Consider the following 17,962-nt stretch of genomic DNA (forward strand, 5'->3'; position numbering starts at 1 on the left):
TTTTATTCAAGCAAAGCACATAAACACTCATGCATGTGTTTTTAAGCACTTCCACAAGCTTTCACCGAAACTGATTCAGCTTAATTTTACTGGATTAATTCGCTAATTCATGTGCCAAACTGTCCAATTACAATTTATAAGAATAATGAAAATATTCTTGTATAGGCTTTCATTGGGTGATTAAAAGTCTTTAACTAATATTCACAGACATCTCCGCTGCTGGCGGTGAGAAAGGCGCTGAAAGTCTGTTAAATGTGTCGAGACGGAGAAAGAGCTTAGCGTTTATCTGACAGACAGAGAGAGGAATGGCGAGCGGATCAGAAATGAGCAGATTAATGAAGATGTTAAACAGCTAGCGATTAGACTCTAATTACAGAAAGTCATTTCTAGACTCAGCCATGTGTGTCTACGTGTGTGTGTATGACCCACCTGTGTGGACATTGACTTTGTGTTTCTTCAGGGCGTCTTTACTCTTAAATCTTTTCCCACAGCTGTCAGCCTTACAGATGAATCTGCCATCTCCTTTACATGCTTCTTTATGCTGCTCAAAGCTGCAAACACATGCACACAACTTTGCTGAATTTCAACATAAAGCAACTACATACATAATCTTTAACCTCATTCGCACAGCACTTTGGTACCAGAATTTCTGTAAAATTGTCAGAGAGGCTTCTGTGTAAACACATGCACGTCTTGTAAATGTTCTGGGATTGCTCCTGTAAAGAGGACCTAGTAACATTGCTGTAACATTTACAGAAGACATCCTGTGTGAACAAGAGACAGAAACAATGCTGTAAGGGGCGTGCCGTAGTGAGGACTTGTGTGTCATTGCAACAAGAAGTTATGGTTCAGCTCTTTAACACAGGGATCTACAACGCAGATCAACATTCATGACGAGAAATTTCAGCTAACTGGACTGAAGCAGAGATCAGGGAGTTTGTCACTATCAGCGCTAAAGCTGAGATCATTCACCAGCAAGACAAAACAGCGCATCACATGCTCCTTATGATCTTATCATGAACTAAAATAAAATGCACACGTGTGGTTTCTCAAGGGAGAAATCACGGATAATTAGAAACCTCAGACGTTGTGGAAAAACCTAACAAGTGCAGGAGTATAAATACATCACGTGTCTTTATGGAATCTTTCCATTTTTCATGAATTTCCTTAATCTCTGTGTGAAAAGGGCTTAAGTGGTTTGCTCATCCACGAGTACAAGGTCTGATATATCAGAAAGCACATTGTCAGTCTAGCAAACACTGACTGTAAAGGCATACGGGTTTTCTTTGTCAGTATCAGTTTGTATCCATATCAGTCTGACTAGGCAATATTTAAGATAATATTTAAAAGATAATAAAAAATAAATGTATATAATATATATTTTTTCCAAGGTGTTCCAGGACATTATGAGTCTCATTCGTGAAACACAAGCATAACGATTTTTTGTTTAAATCGCTCATTAAGTCGTTCTAGCGTAAATTTTTGCATTCATGAAAATTTTCATAATTTCAAAATTGCTGTTGGTATGAAAGAAATTTACAACTTTTTCCCACCACGTTTAAAGGATTAGTCCATTTTCTTAAAAGAAAAATCCAGATAATTTACTCACCACCATGTCATCCAAAATGTTGATGTCTTTCTTTGTTCAGTCGAGAAGAAATTATGTTTTTTGAGGAAAACATTGCAGGATTTTTCTAATTTTAATGGACTTTAATAGAGCCCAACCTTTAATACTTAACTCAACACTAACAGTTTTTTTCAACGGAGTTTCAAAGGACTATAAACAATCCCAAACGAGGCATAAGGGTCTTATCTAGCGAAACAATTGTCATTTTTGACAGGAAAAATCTAAAATATGTACTTTTAAACCACAACTTTTTGTCTAGGTCCAGTCCAGCGCGACCTAACGTAAATGCATAGTGACGTAGGGAGGTCACATGTTACATATATAAAACGCACATTTGCGGACCATTTTAAACAATAAACTGACACAAAGACATTAATTAGTATCAGTTGACATACAACAACATAGGAACGGTCCTCTTTCAACACACTTGTAAACACTGGGGCCTCTTGACGTCATGACGTATTGCGTGGGGTCACGCTGGCGCATCACGACCGGATCTACATGACGAGAAGTTTCTTGTCAAAAATGACAATCGTTTCGCTAGATAAGACCCTTATGCCTCGTTTGGGATTGTTTATAGTCCTTTGAAACTCCGTTGAAAAAAACTGTTAGGTGTTGAGTTAATTATTAAATGTTGGGCTCTATTAAAGTCCATTAAAATGAGAAAAATCCTGCAATGTTTTCCTCAAAAAACATAATTTCTTCTCGACTGAACAAAGAAAGACATCAACATTTTGGATGACATGGTGGTGAGTAAATTATCTGAATTTTTCTTTTAAAAGACAAGTTCGGTATTTTACACTTAAAGCCCTGTTTTCAGATTATTTATAGTGAAATAGAACGGTTTTGACTGAATTTTCGACATATGCGGCTGCCCTGAGAATTTACGCTTGTTTTCATTTCATCTCACACCTCTACAATGGGTTTAATGGTGCACTGGAACAATCCTTCCTAAAATGCATTAAACTTTCGTTTACAAAGACGTGAAACTCAGCGAGTGGTCAGGGGTGTTCGCTGGTGTGCTCACACAAAAATCGCTGCAAAAGATGCTTTCCAACAGGTGTTTTAGCATTTGTTGTAAACTTGTGGACCTATTTTTCCAAACGCCTCACACACGTATATTCTTCTGCTTAGAGCTTGAATAATAAACACTCCAGCCCAGGTGGTGGCGCTAATCCGCCATTGCCAATTGCAAGAATAGAAACAAAGTTCCCGGCGCGGAGTAATACCGTACCTCACAGCACATCTAATACAAGTCAATGGAGTTGGACAAAAACTACGATAAAACTTGTTGGAATGCGTATTTTGCAGCGATTTGTGTGCGAGCACACCAGTGAACACCCCTGACCACTCGCTGAGTTTCACGTCTTTGTAAACGAAAGTTTAATGCACTTCAGGAAGGATTGCTCCAGTGCACCATCAAACCCCCTGCAAAGGTGGGAGGCGAAACACAAACATCCGAAAACTCTCGGGGCAGCCGCACGTGTCCAAACTTCAGTCAAAACCGTTCAATTTCATCATAAACAATCTGGAAACAGGGCTTTAAGTGTAAAATACCGAACTTGTCCTTTAAGAAAATGGACTAATCCTTTAAATGGGGCCTTAAACATTAAAAGGTTCTGTATTCTTTTAGACATTTTGATGACCTGTGTATCATAATGACATATTATTATGTTATTTTGTGCTGCTGTCTTTATTCATTTTTTACTCTTTGTTCAAAATAAGATACTAGTAACATGTTGTGGATATTCCAAATCACAGCAACAAATGCGTCTTCCGAATAACGTGCAATGCTTCCAAAGCGCTCTCAAGCGCCACCATGCTGGTCGTTTTCAGAAGAGCACCACACATTACTTCAGCTTGCTTAAAACACTTTGGTGGACACAGTTTAAATTATTCATTTATTGTTAGGCATGTAGCCCATTAGTCTCTTTTGCATGTATGCAATATAATGTAGCCAAACCAGAGAATGGAGTCTTACAGCAGTCCTAGAAATTCATTAACATACACACATTTTATTATCTTATCAATGTGAGGTCACACTGATAAAGTCCTGCCCACTTACAGTCCTGCATTACCATTGTTTTCAGCCTTGTCTCAGATCTATTTGAACTGAAAGCGCTCACTGTATGTTTGTAAGGAAGTAATGAGCTTTAGCTCATTTGCATTTAAAGGTATAGACCATGGGTCTTCAACCGGGGGTCCGCGGCCCCCAGGGGGTCCGCGACGGGACTGCAAGGGGTCCGCCAAATGATGTTTAACCACAAGCAATTTTTTGCTTAAAACGTAAAATATATGTACAAAACGTTACATGTCCCCTTTAAGTTGTGCTCGTGCGTGGCCGCATAGGCGCGCGTTCAGTTAGCCAGCGGACCAAAATAAAATATCTGAAGATTATTAATGTCCACTTAGGAAGTAGCAGTAGCGACAGAAAATGCATCATAAAACAGGTAAATCTTATAGGCATGTGTGTCTTTCTATCAGAATGTTATTTTAGAATCAGCGCGACATGTTGTCTCATCTATATTTCTGAACTTGGACAGCTGTTTCACGCGGTTCAGATTTAAAAAGCGCTAATTCAACAGGCAAATTACATCACACCGCGTCTGCATTATAAGCTGCAATAAAACTATAGCTCGCATTTAAAAGTGAATGAAACGCGCGCCGTAATGGTGCTTTGTGCAAGATTCATAGTCAGGTTGAAATCCGCCTCTCAAAAAGTTGCTCCGAAGAGATGCGCGCGGACTCGTTGCAGGTTGTTCTCCTGAGTCTGATATGAAGCTATACAGAAAATAAACCTGCGTTACTCAAACTCGTGACAATGACAATACACGAGAAAGGCAACAAACCTCTGAATTATAAAGTAGCACAACCTCTATCCCCACCAGAATAGAGAGTCTTTGTGCCATTCACCATGATCAGTCATCTTTATAAACTGAAAGCCCTTGTCTAATTCACAGTAAAATGAAAATCTATTACACTGCAAAAACCTTAAAATAATATTATTAAAACTAAATCTACTTTAACAAAAAAATTATGCATGTACAACAACAGCATAATAGTGTAATTGTACTGTCTTAATATGGCTGTGTGACAATATGGTTTGTTTCTATTTATAAAACAGTTCCAGTCCTTGATTCTGACTGGTCAATAGTTGTACTTTACCCCACTTTGAGTTGTGCCTAATACGAAAAAGCAGCCTCTCGTACCACACTGATTACTTAAATATCAGTTTTACACATTTAGTATCAGGGGGTCCCTGCTCCATGCCTCTCTCATCTAAGGGGTCCCCGACCCAAAAAACGTTGAAGACCCCTGGTATAGACATTAAAACAGCGCATTTTTGCTCCCACCCAGATAGGGTCATTTTGGACATGCTATAATAAATGATCTGTGTGGTATTTAGAGTTGAAAATTCACAAACTTATTATGGGCACACCTGAGACTTATATTACATCTCGTAAAAAGGCCATAATAGGTGCCCTTTAAGTTTCCGTGACCATGTGCACAGCAAAGTGACACAACCTCGATAGAGACGATTGTCCAAAATCTTTACCAGTTGACAAATTTCTACCGATTTATCATACCTACCGGTTTAGCGTCCACTCCTAGTTACAAACTTTTCTCAAAATATCTTCTTTCGTGTTTATCGGAACAAAGAAACATATACAGGTTTGTAAAAACAGTGAGAAAATGATGACATAATTTTAATTTTTTTGTGAACTATCCCTTTAAGGCAGAAATACATTAATGCAAACACAAATTTTGCCATGCAAATGCTAGGGTGTTATTGGTTGGTTGCAAGAGCACTGAAAGATGCTTTCTGAGATGTACAGATTAATCGTTAGGTGGATGTTTACTTTTTTTTTGTTCCTAGACAGGGTTGATTGGATTTTTCCACCTGTTGTGTGTAAGTCTGACCACTTGGTAATAGCTGTGAGTTACACAACAGCAAATAAATGATCTTTGGCAAGTTACTTAAAGTTCCCATATTATGAAAAACTCACTTTTTCTGGGTTTTGGGGAAACTAGCCGTTTCGTCACATTCCGTTTGAATTTTCCCGCCCACCACCCCACTCGCAGGTCTCCACCCACCAGGTAGCTAGAGAGCACAGAGCAGTCAGTCACTTCGCTGATACCCTCTGTGCTGTTATCATGTCTCACGGATATAACAGCACTATTTGGATATTATGGATTATACTTCCGCCTACTTTTAAAAACAAAGTTTTAACGCGTGGTTATTGGAACCCGGAGTAATCTTATATACAGCGTGTTATGATGCAAATAGTCCTCAGATTGTAGGCGATAAGACATTCATGCGAAATCTGATGTAAACAACAGACTATGGATCTATATTTCACAGATTATACGCATTTGTGGACAAAAATGGTCATTGGATTTTTTTGGACTTTCATGGATTATTCACAGACTTGATTCGATTCGCGATCGATATATCAAAACAAAAGGTAAGAAGTCACGTTATATTTTGTATGTTGTCATCTTCAGTCACAAACTACATTTATGATGCTAGAGCATCTGTATCTCAAAACAGAGACTATACATTGATGCTAATCCCGTAAATTATACCTTTTAAATGTATAGTAATGGGAATAATATTGTTTAGACAGTAGGCTATATAGATATTTTTTGCAGGCTAGATAGTTTGCAACGTGGTTTCTAAAGTTAAAAAAAATATTTAACGGCTTTATTTTACAATTCTACATGAACTAAGTAATAGTGCTTTGCCAAACTAAAAGTGTTTTGCCAAACTAACCGAGACCGGGCCTTACCGACCCGGCTTTTCTGACGAGGCTAACGTACCCCCGAGTCTCTATCACTTTCCCAAGATACGGTCCGGACCTCCCGCTAGCTTCTAGCAATTAGCACGCGGCCCACAAGCAGTATACATCCCCCCGCCGGGTCTAAATTTCTGTCATTTGCGAAAATAATGCGTTTGAAAAAATTTTATAACGGGAATATGTTAGCATTGTCCAGGGAAAACGAGTGTATTGTTGAGACTGCTACATCACAATTTACTCTGGAATCATTATGTGTCATGAGTTTCTTCTTCTAAACCGTCAATAATAATATATAAAAATAACACAGTATGGTCTGTACTGCTCACGATATCACTATGCACGCGCACATGACGTTAGTAGTATGTAATATGTAATGACCACCTCAAAACGGCACAATCTGAAATGCCCTGAAACAGAGGCTGCTAGAGATGGGTAACAATCTTTTCCCACAAGCTATTTCGAGCAAACAACCTTTGAAACATGTTTTATGGAACTCATACACCTATTTAACTTGTGGAAAAGCAGTCATAATATGGGCACTTTAAAGTTTAATACTTAAAGGAACAGTATGTAAGAAATCTATATCAATTAATCATAAAATGGCCCTGATATGTCACTAGCCATTAAGAAATCATTTTCATTTCAAATACTTATATTACTGACAACAGTGGTCCGGCCAGAATATTGTTATTTAAAAAGTGGAGTTGCAGCCCTCAACTGATGTTTATGTTGTCATGTTGTGTATTGGCCACCAGTTGTGTGATTGCAGTACCAGTTTTAGCCACAATCCTACATACTGTTCCTTTAAAGTAAAGGCTTTTGTTCAAATCCAGAACAATAAGTATTTGCAAAAATAATAGTGATGCAAACACCACTAACACATTACATGAGGACTGCAGGTAACTTGTTTTCTTCTACACGTCAAACCAAACAACACAATTTGCACAGTGATAAAGCTTAGCATAAGACACTTTATATGTATATCTGGATGTATAAAGGTAGAATGCCAAGTTGTTTGATGTACCTGGACTCAGAACAGAAAGTGCTCTGACACAAGGCACACTGATGAACCGCTGAAGGGTCTCCTGTTGTCCCCGAGCTCTCGGTACAGTGAAGAACACTACAAACAAACAAACAAACAGTACATCAGCATTACTGCACATGAAACACAGATGGAGTGTATATAAGAGAAGTGCGTGTGCATGTGTGTTTTTGTGCGGTGCTTACTGGCGCTGTAGGGCCTGTTTGACAGGAAACTCTTTACCACAAGAGCGACATTTAAACTCTTTGTCCTCTGCACTTCCTCTCTGATGAAGACTTTGCAGATGTTCAGCTAACACATCTTCACTTGGGAAGCTGCTCTCGCACAACAGACATGGGTAATCTTCTTTCTTTATCACCAGATCTACAATCACAGAGTTTCTTAATGAACAAGCGCCTGACCGATATATATTTTTTTAAGGTCTGTCAGGCAGACTGGCACAAGACCTTGCATCACAGTGGCTATGTTTACATGCACAATATTTTGTCAATCCGACTGAATTTAGGAATTGTACCCTAAACAATGCAATCTGATTAAAATATTTCTTTACATGTATTCTATATAATCCGAACCAAACGTCTACGCAATCGCACAGCCAGGGTTGCCAGCTTCGCATAATTAAACCAGCCCAATGTACATTTAGAACTAGCCCTAAAGCATCCCTATGACTATTCACAGGTCAAATACCCAAAACTAATGAACGAAATCCTTTCATCTTTAACCTGCAGAAAAAAACAACCCCGAGGACAGTTTAAAAGTACCCCAAACTGAACTCGAAAAAAACTAGAGGACTTGGCAACGCCACCCAGCACACAGTATGTCTTGTCGAGTTCACGCTTTATCTCTGTATAAATGAACAAAGTTGAGTTGGAGAAATTGTTCTTTAAGGGCGATTTATAGTCGCGCGTAGGTTCTACTCCGTAGCCTGTGCGTAGCTCTGCATAGCCTGACGCGCACCTCACAAAAAATTTAACAGCGCGTCAGATCTACGCGGACCGCAAGCGCTGTGATTGGTCCACCAGAACCCCTCCCGTCAGGTAAAAAAACTGCGTCATAGGTATTTCCGTTTGTGACGGTGAAAACAAAGATGAGCCAAATTGAGGAGTGATTTAACTCAAACTGCAACAAAAGTCGCTGTTTATTTACTTCCATCATTGCTGGTCTTCTCAAATTATACACAACAAGTTGCTGTTTTTTCTTAGTTTGTGGGTTAACTTGCTAAGCTTCTTCTTCTTTCACGTTTGTGCTGCTACTGTGGTTACACGCGTGGATACTGCCTACCAGCAGTCGCGCGTGTGTTTGCACATCGACGCGGACGATGACGCAAAAGAATAAATAAAAACTGACACGGAAACCTACGCCGTTGCTGCTACGCCGTAGGACCTACCCACGACTATAACAAACCCTTTAGAAGCTTCAGATATATGCACAAAAAAAAATTCAAAAGGCACAATGCTATTTTAGTGATTTATGCGGCCTAATGTTATGAAAGTACAAATGAACGCTGCAGAATAGGGATGCTCATATCAGTTAATTTTCCCGACCGACAACCGTAGCTTCTAAACCGAACATTAACCGTTAACTGATAAGATTTTAATATGAAATTGTCATTCAGTAAAAATACAGTTAACGGTTGTCTGTGAACTAGTAAAAACAAAAGATTTAATTTGAACGTGCAAACAGCAGCGACAGATCAACAACAGAACCAGGATTCATACATTATCAGATATTCACGCAAAATATTTACCTTATTAAAAAGCACGCGATCAGTCCAGAGGATTAATATCCAAAAAGGGCAGATTGTCTCCGTTTCATCTACCACAGTGGTCATTTCTAAAGCAGGATGCTTTTCAGAAAGTTTTGTTTTTGCGTCGTCTTTCTCTGTTTGTGCAAAAAGAGAGATGTTTATGGAACAGAGCATGTGAGCGGAGTGGTAATATTTCCATCAGAGCGCATTTCCGAAGTTTCCGCTCCGGTCGCTCAATACGCAGCACCGCTCGCTCATCCCAGTATGCCCTTTGGTGATTTGATAGTTCGAGAATCTATAGCAATAAGTTATGGAGTTCAAATATTGTTTTAATGAAGTCGCCAGCCTTATATATTAATGAAACTAAGATGTCAGTATAAATGTAGCGTCGTCTGCATCTAGATGCAGTTTTAAAGATGAAAATTACTTTAATCTAACTGATCAACACAAATACAAAGCGCCATAACTGATTGCTTACCAGCATTAAAACCACTTAAAATAAAAACCTGTATAGTTCTCCGCTCCGTGGATGAGGAAGCTTCAGCCAAAAACGCCGGTGCCTTTAGTATTAACTGACTGAACACTTGACTCTTCCATGGACATATAGATATTAATTTTTTTCATCAACAGCATGCGATGAACATTATAAACATTGATGATAATCTGCCGACTCGACTGATTCAGCACGTCCTCTATTTTACAGAGTCCGCTTAATTAACGGCTTTTCGTTCGGTCCACGTGAGCTAAACATTTTTGTTCTGTAATTTGCTCTCGCGTAGGCTATATTTCTACATATTTTCGACCAAGTAACACTCGGGATAAAATGTAAGTTGTTTTAGATAGCATTTAAGCTTCTGAAATGTTGACAAATCAGTCTGACTAAAATGATCTATCCAGATGAATTTAGCCAAAATAATGATTTATTCGTTTTCATACTATATTAGATACACGTTAATTTAGCTACTAATATACTATTGAAAATGCCATAAAATAAATACTCATGGCCTTCTGTATTGCATTCGTTTTGTACATTTACAGGTTCATAAATACTGTCTAATTTTAATTTCTTTAAGACACAGCTGTGTTCTGTATTTACTGATGCACTGTAAATTTGCACTTTGCACTTGAAATTGTTCTTCAATTTATTTTAGTTTTTTCAAATAATATATTTATATAATAGTATAGTTCGTTGGGGAACGAATTATTATAATATTTCGTAATTACTTATTACATTTATTATTACTTAAAATTGTGAATTAGTAAAACGTGGATGTCGTGGAAACAATTTGTTAATTTGAATTATATCCGGAGCACCGTATCAGTTAAACTAGGTCTAATAGCCAACACACAACTGTACATAACTGCGATATATCAGCTAATACTTTAATTAAATGCAATTATCCAAGAACGTCAGTACAGAAATTTTTTTTTATGTCGGAGCGGGATCTGAATGGGAATTGGTTTATTTGCTAGCGTGAGCGGAAAGTTAACGGAGCGCTTGCTTGGGCGGTGAGCGACTGAGTGGAGCGCTTGAACAGTAGAGCGGAATATTTAGGGGAGCTTCGCTCACATGTGGTCCGGGACACGCGCGCGTCTCCGTTCAGCTTCCAAACACGCATACAAATGATCAGACCGTCAGGGCAACAATCATTTGTGTCATTTACAGGACATTCACAAATTAAAGATAGAAAAGTGGCGAAATGTCTGTCGGCTCATGACGACACGCACCATGTATTAACAAATATTTTTTTTATTTTAACTGATAATGTTAATCGGTCATACATTCTTACCTTCGGTTAACGGTTAAACGGTCAATGTGAGCATCCCTACTGCAGAATGTACAGCGAATGACCATAATACGATTACAAACTGATTATTTGGTTGCATGTAAACGTAGCTAGTAAAAGGTCCGGATGCACAAGGCCAACGGGTGCATTACATATGAGTATGCTTATTGGTTTAAATAAAGGCATTTGTTTGTTTGATTAAATGATCAGCATAAACCCCTATACTCTGTGAACACTATACTTTTTGATATGTATTAACAATACTTAACATTTTACTGTACATGTTTAGTATAAGTGACTGACTTTAAGCAGTGTATAGAACAAAAATTAAGCAGATTTATAAATTCAATAAATTCGACATGTGAAAAGTTGATATTAACTTATAAAAAACTGTTAAAATTGTTAAACTTGATTTGTTAAGTTAAAGTAACATAAAATATATATCTATGCTTTGACAAAAATGCTGCATTTGTTACAGTGCAGTCAAATTAATAAAAAACATTCAGGAGAGCACATTACACACACGCGCACACACACACACACACACACACACACACACACACACACACACACCTGTTTCTGTGTTGAGGTGCTTGCTATCTTTACTGTTCTCGTCTTCATCTTTGATATCCTCATCTTCCTCGTTGTCCTCTTCTTCCTCCTCCATGTCACTATCGAGGTAACCAATAAGAAGCTCTGTATCCGTCTCAATGTCATCCACAGCAAGATAAAAGATATTCTCTCCATCCTAGGAGTAGATGCATGCAAGAATGCAAGAGATTGTGCCAAAATTAGATTAGAATTATCAGTCTGATTAAGCAAATAGTTCTTTTTTTCTGTGTGAGGTTTAAACAGATGCTAAATGAATGTGTATCCTGAAGACGACGTTGTAAGCGGAAACGTGTAGATCTACACTTTCAATATTTTATATGTAGCCCAGTGAATTAAAGGCTTTTTAAAACGTTCACTCGAGTGCCTTAGAGATTTTCTATCTCAGGTGCTAAACTGTTTTAATACTTCTTCTTTATTCTGCATGATGTTGTGACCTGTGACCTGGTGGTAAGACACACCAAGTAATGGCTCTCTAGCAGGACATGTGAGTTCAATTCTGGCTCCTGTCATGTCCCACTTCACCGTCTACCCTTCATTTACTGTCCCTTCCAGTCTCCTCTGAATGATCTCTCACCACAAAACTAATACTCGCCATGACTCTGCAACCTTCTAAGGGCGTATTTTAAGAACGATTTCATCACACCAGCGCAACTTGAGGCTAGTAAGGCCGTCCCAATTCAGAGGATGAAGCCTCAAAATGCGTCCTTATTTCTCCGCGCTGTTAAGGATAGAACGAATGGATCCTTAACAGCTGAGGCGATCCCAAACAATTAAAACCTTTATTAAATTAAAGTGTGTATTTATCAGAAAACATTTTTCTTGTCACTGTTTTAGTATTCATTTTAATTTAAATTTTAATTATAAGTTCATTTTGTGTTAATATTATTATGTTTATGTTGCGTATATTTCTAAGGTTGATTCATTTGATATACTGTTGAATAGTTTAATCTACATCAACGTGTCATATTTTCTAAAATAAATGAATATTTTTCTGATTCCATATTTATTTTAAGGCAGAAACGTCTCCGCTGTGTCCTGCTGACAGGCGCGGTGGGCGCGTGCAGCAGGTGACGCAAATTATTGGTCCTCCGAAAGTTAGACCGTCTCATTTCAGTTCTCTTCACGAACTTCTGAGGCTGCCACCTTGAAAGACCAAGTGCTCACCTTTTAAGGATGCATCCTTAGAAGGTCGCAGCCCTTGAATTGGGAACCAGCTAATAAATGACTGCTTATAGTTCCACGTAGTGTGTCTGTGCACCTGAATAATGTATAATTTGGGACCAATCCACAATGTTAGGCACTTCACTTCAATGGCAGAAAGAAATAAGATGGAACTAAGTACAAAGATAGTTCCAGCGCCTGCTCAAAGTTTTAATTTTCCATAAATCCATCTATTAACCAAAATGTGAACTTTAGGCCTATAGAACTAGAATGATATTAATAAAGCAGTATTGCAGCTATATAACCATTGAACATTGAAAGGTGTAACAAATTAAGTTTAAATTTGATAAACCAAAACAAAAACACACAATTTAAAAATTTTATCACAGAGGGACTAAATTGAGTTAGATGTGGAAAAGCAAAGACTCGAGGTGTCGTCTGACACTGAACAGACAACAGAACAGAAAAACCTTTGGGAGGTGCAATCAAACATTCACACGAGAGAAACATAAGATCAGCCCAGCTTCCTGATTAAGGTCAAAGGTCAAACACTTGGACCCCTGTATAATGGCATTATCAGACCTACATTTCCTTAAAGGTCATGCCGAAACAAGCACAGTTGCTTTACATTATGTTAAAAACACAGTCACAGATTTATCCACAGGGAGACCACAAGAGATGTGTCACGTGTGATATAACACAGGCCCTGTTCTCCTGATTTTGCTATAATGACCATCAGATCTCATCAACATCTCGTTCACATGACACACAGAAAAACTCACTGACTTTTCCATATTGAATTCAAATAACTCATCCTTTCACAGGACAAAGTTTTACAGCTAGAGATAAATACCATGTGCTGTACAAACTCTGTTACCTTCAATTTAAATGTTAACACCCTCGTATGTTATTTTTACAGCTTTGTTAACACATATACGGAACATTTCAGGTAATCTTACGACTTCCAAAATCGTAAAATTGCCTGAGATGATTTACCATCATTTTGACAAAGGGTCCCATTCACACTCGACCTCTAATACTGAAAAAAATCCGTTTAAATTTATGGAAAAGACTGTATGTGTGACAGGGACTATAAATTATATTAAAGTTTCCACACACATACACTGGAAAGGGTGAAATTGGAGGTGGGGTGAATACATTTCTAAATGTGTAACCATCAGATGATGTATACTACATATAAAGCACATGAAAATACCAATTTTGGAGTTTTTAAGTAAATGGGACCTTATCTGTGAAATACAGGTCATCTAGTTAGAGATCATCAAAGTTTGATTTTAGTCATTGATTTCACATTGATTTCAATCTTTGAGATGATCTTACTCAGTCAATATTAGAGATTTTAAGGTTATATTTTTACAAAATGTTCTTTACATTATGTAGGATGATTTCATTTCGAAAACAGTAAATCACAAAAAAAAATGACTTTAGCTATGTTTTCACAGGCAGGGTCACAAATGCTTTCAGTGTTGCCAGCTGCTGCATTACAGTCAAATTTGATTGGCTTCATTCATTGGTAAATAAAATGACAGAAATGTGTGAAAACATGTTCCTTTTGTGTAATGTTGGGCGCAAAGAAAGGTACGTCCATTTCTTGCATTGCAAACTATGAGACGAAAAGTTGGCTAAGATGCCTGAAAAGTAAAATGAGTATAGTCTTATGATTAAAAGAAAAAAAACTTAACATTTTGTTGATTGTCAGTACCATGGTTGTAGTGCATTGCTGTTACTGGACAGCCAAAATACATCAACCTTTATGTAATAAGGTTTTGAAAACACTTTCAATAAATTGATGTTTAATTGTATTTCTTTAATGTTTATAGTTGATATGATATGCTTTTTGATTACTGAAATGTAATTTGCATTGAAACCAGAATCCAGAGTTTGAGTAGAACTAATTCCCTAAAATTTAGGGAAAAATAAAATGGTTTTCATAGGGCGCTAGGGTTGGGCGAAGTCTATATTGTCATCAGATCAGACAATTTCTACAGTGAAACATTATGATGGATGATGACTTTGGGAAAACGTTCAATTTATCATATTCAACAAACATGCTAAATTGTAATTATAAAATAAAAATGCCAAAAGGTTTCTATGAGGGTCAGGTTTAGGCTTTGGGTTAGCAGATATAATATACAGTTTGTACCAGGAGCGAGGTCAGAAATGTTAAACTGATTGGACCTTGGTTAAATAGGGTTAACCTCAATGTCTACTCTTAAATTACATAATTTTACAATATAGTGATTTAATGGATTACATTAAGTTTTTTGAGTCATGGATCAGATAATTTTCAGATTAGCACAAAATGGATATAAGGAAAATAAAATAAGAATTAATCAAGAAATCATCAGCATATGGAAATAAAAAAGAACAAAGTTACAAATAAAGTCTAACAGTAGTATTTAGGAAGAGAAATATAATCAAATAAATAATAACACTGTCTTCTTCATTGTATAAATTAAATATAATTCATCTTTTTAAAGCTGCAGAAGTGATTTCCCTTTTGTCTTCTGTTGTTTCATTATCACAATGACACAAAAATAAGCAGATTCCGTAAGAAAATACTGCCACTTTAAACCGAATAAGCATGGATCCATGTACTGTTTGCGTTCTCTTTAAGACATAACTGTTCATGATAATACTTGCCAAGACTGTGGTATTTCAAGATAATTTGGGGTGTATGTGTCCTGTCAAGCGCAGAGATTCTGTGTTTGCATGCTTTTTGAAACGCGCATTTGTATAAATTTGAGTATGTGTGTCTGTGCGCACAGAAAACAGCTCACTTTAACAGCTTGCGCTTAAATTGTTTAAAATGGCTTGAAGGTTTAGAAACACATGCAAATTATACATTTTCTATATAAATAGTTATTTATTTCTATTTTAGTGATTATTATTAAAGAGATTATCATTTTTTCGTGATTTCTTTTATTTTGTGTCTCTTTTGACCGAGTGGGACAGCCGTCAATCTGAGTGAGCCAGTGCCACCCTGGCCGTTATATAGCCTCGCCACTGGTTTGTACAGTATATAACCCACATATAGAAGTGTGTGTGTGTGTGTGTGTGTGTGTGTGTGTGTGTGTGTGTGTGTTTCATCTAAGGCTCATTACTCTTCTCTTATCTCTACACTCTTTGGTGTTTAGATCTTTGCCAATGCAAACACACATCCACACCACAGACCAGACATAACAAACAACTTGTTTACGTGTATGAGTAATATAAAATCACGATAAAGGTGTTTATTATCATGCAGTTTTTTTTCATAAAATTTAACCCCTAAATGGTTTTGTTACACAGGCATGTGGTCATGACTATGATAATCCTGTGAATTAAGATCACCGGAGAAACATAACAAATGAATGCTGTGGCAAAAGCTGCTTTACATTATTAGTTTCAATCAGCAGACTATTTCACAAATTGATTAGATGAGACCCATTAAAAGCTAAGTCACCATCTGCTACAAAGTTTAAAACAAAAATAGACTTTAATCATTTATATGCAATTTTACAGTAATCTCTTCCACTATTATGTCTGTTAATTCTCATACCTGTATGGCAGCCAAATTCTTCTGCTCCTGTGATGGGGCCTGGTGAACGAAGCGAAGCCAGTTAGCATGACGAGGATTACTGGCGTCCAGTATATACAGCACGTCTCCTTTACTCCCTCGAACCTGCACCATCACACAAACTGGATTACATAGATGTACAAACCTATCATGTACAGGTCTCACGAACCCCAGGTGTGAGGGAGGGGGAACAAAAGGGCTGGGACACAGTTTGGTTGAGTTATTCCTAATTTGAATGCGCCCTAACAATTCTGGAAGGTGGCTGATGAGTTGAATCAGGTGTTAAAAATAAGGGGACATCTAAAACTTTCTGGGAGGGGGTACTTGAAGAGGATTAGGGCGCACTCACACTATCCAAACCAAACCGCGCTCGGGCGCGTTTGACCCCCAAAGCCTGGCTTGTTTGACTAGTGTGATCGCTCTGTTCCACGCCTGGGCGCGGATTGGTTAATCGCGCCGCGGACGGGTTGCTGAGGTGGGCCGGAGCGCGGTTCACTTGGGCTCAGGCGCGGAAGGCTGTTGTGTGAGCGCAATCGCGCCTGAGCACGATTCAAAAGGTGAAGACGTCAGTTGCGCGACCAGTCACCTTCATCTGCCTTCGTACAAACCTTTTGATGCGCACAGCGGGGTTACGTGAATGTACGAGCTGCACACGTGACAGATCAACCAAACAATATGATGACATGTGAGAGGGCTGTCTGTAATCGCGCACCCAACGAACGCAGACTTATCATTACCGTAGGTTCCAGTGTTAAGAAAGAGCTTTACTTCCTGCTTTTTTCAAAACAATCGCATTTTAATGACAAAAGCGCGCCCGGACTCGGATTGATAAAAAGTACAGTGTGAGTGCCTGCACCTGGGGGAGTAGGGAGGGGTGAAAATCGCGCTGGGACATGGTTTGGTTTGGTTTGGATAATGTGAGTGCGCCCTTAGGAAACATTAGCTCTATTCATACAGACATTTCGGAGAATACATGGAAAATGCATCCTGGATTTTTCCGGGACTGTTTGATTTTTGGTTCATTCACACTTCCACTGATTTTCCCGAATCTGTGCGTGCATATACACACATACCGCAATCCCGCAAAATGAGAAGTGACATCCTGCACTTGGTAGTTTCTTCTCTGCAGCATCTGAAGTTTGCTTATTATCCGTTATTTCTCTCTCCCGAAACCATGTGCATTTTTGCTTATGATAAGATTATAAAGTAGCGCATGACACACTTTTATAGTATGCTGGTGAATGATCTCAGCTTCAGTGCTGATAGTGACGAGCTCCCTGATCTCTGCTTCAGTCCAGTTTGAAGACATTTCTTATCATGTATTTTAATCTGCATGTAAATCCCTCGTTTTAAAGAGCTGAACCATAATGTCATTGCTGCAATGACACGCCCGTCCTCACTACGGCATGGTCTTCTGCATCTTGTTCACACACAACGCTTTCTGGGTATCTTATGGCAATGTTACTAGGTCCTCTATTTGGGAGTGATCCCAGAACATTTATGGGAAGTGTTTGCGTTCACACAGAAGCTTGTCTGCCAATTTTCTGGAACCAAAGTGCTGTGTGAATGAGATAACTGTTTTAGATCTAAGCTTTAGAGATTCAGTG

At 38.2% G+C, this 17,962-nt stretch overlaps 1 protein-coding gene across 1 annotated transcript in view; it reads right to left on the reverse strand.

Moving 5' to 3' along the window:
- Positions 1-17,962, reverse strand: part of prdm5 (PR domain containing 5) — a 111,741-nt gene that overhangs the window by 76,504 nt on the left and 17,275 nt on the right. The window contains exons 3-7 of the mRNA XM_055188410.2: positions 16,338-16,460; positions 11,576-11,750; positions 7,654-7,831; positions 7,451-7,546; positions 430-551 (exon numbers count right to left, since the gene is read on the reverse strand). Coding sequence (XP_055044385.2) covers positions 430-551; positions 7,451-7,546; positions 7,654-7,831; positions 11,576-11,750; positions 16,338-16,460 — 694 coding nt within the window. The remainder of the gene's footprint in view (positions 1-429; positions 552-7,450; positions 7,547-7,653; positions 7,832-11,575; positions 11,751-16,337; positions 16,461-17,962) is intronic.

Source organism: Misgurnus anguillicaudatus, chromosome 13, assembly GCF_027580225.2.
Source record: "Misgurnus anguillicaudatus chromosome 13, ASM2758022v2, whole genome shotgun sequence".
Lineage (NCBI taxonomy): Eukaryota > Metazoa > Chordata > Actinopteri > Cypriniformes > Cobitidae > Misgurnus > Misgurnus anguillicaudatus.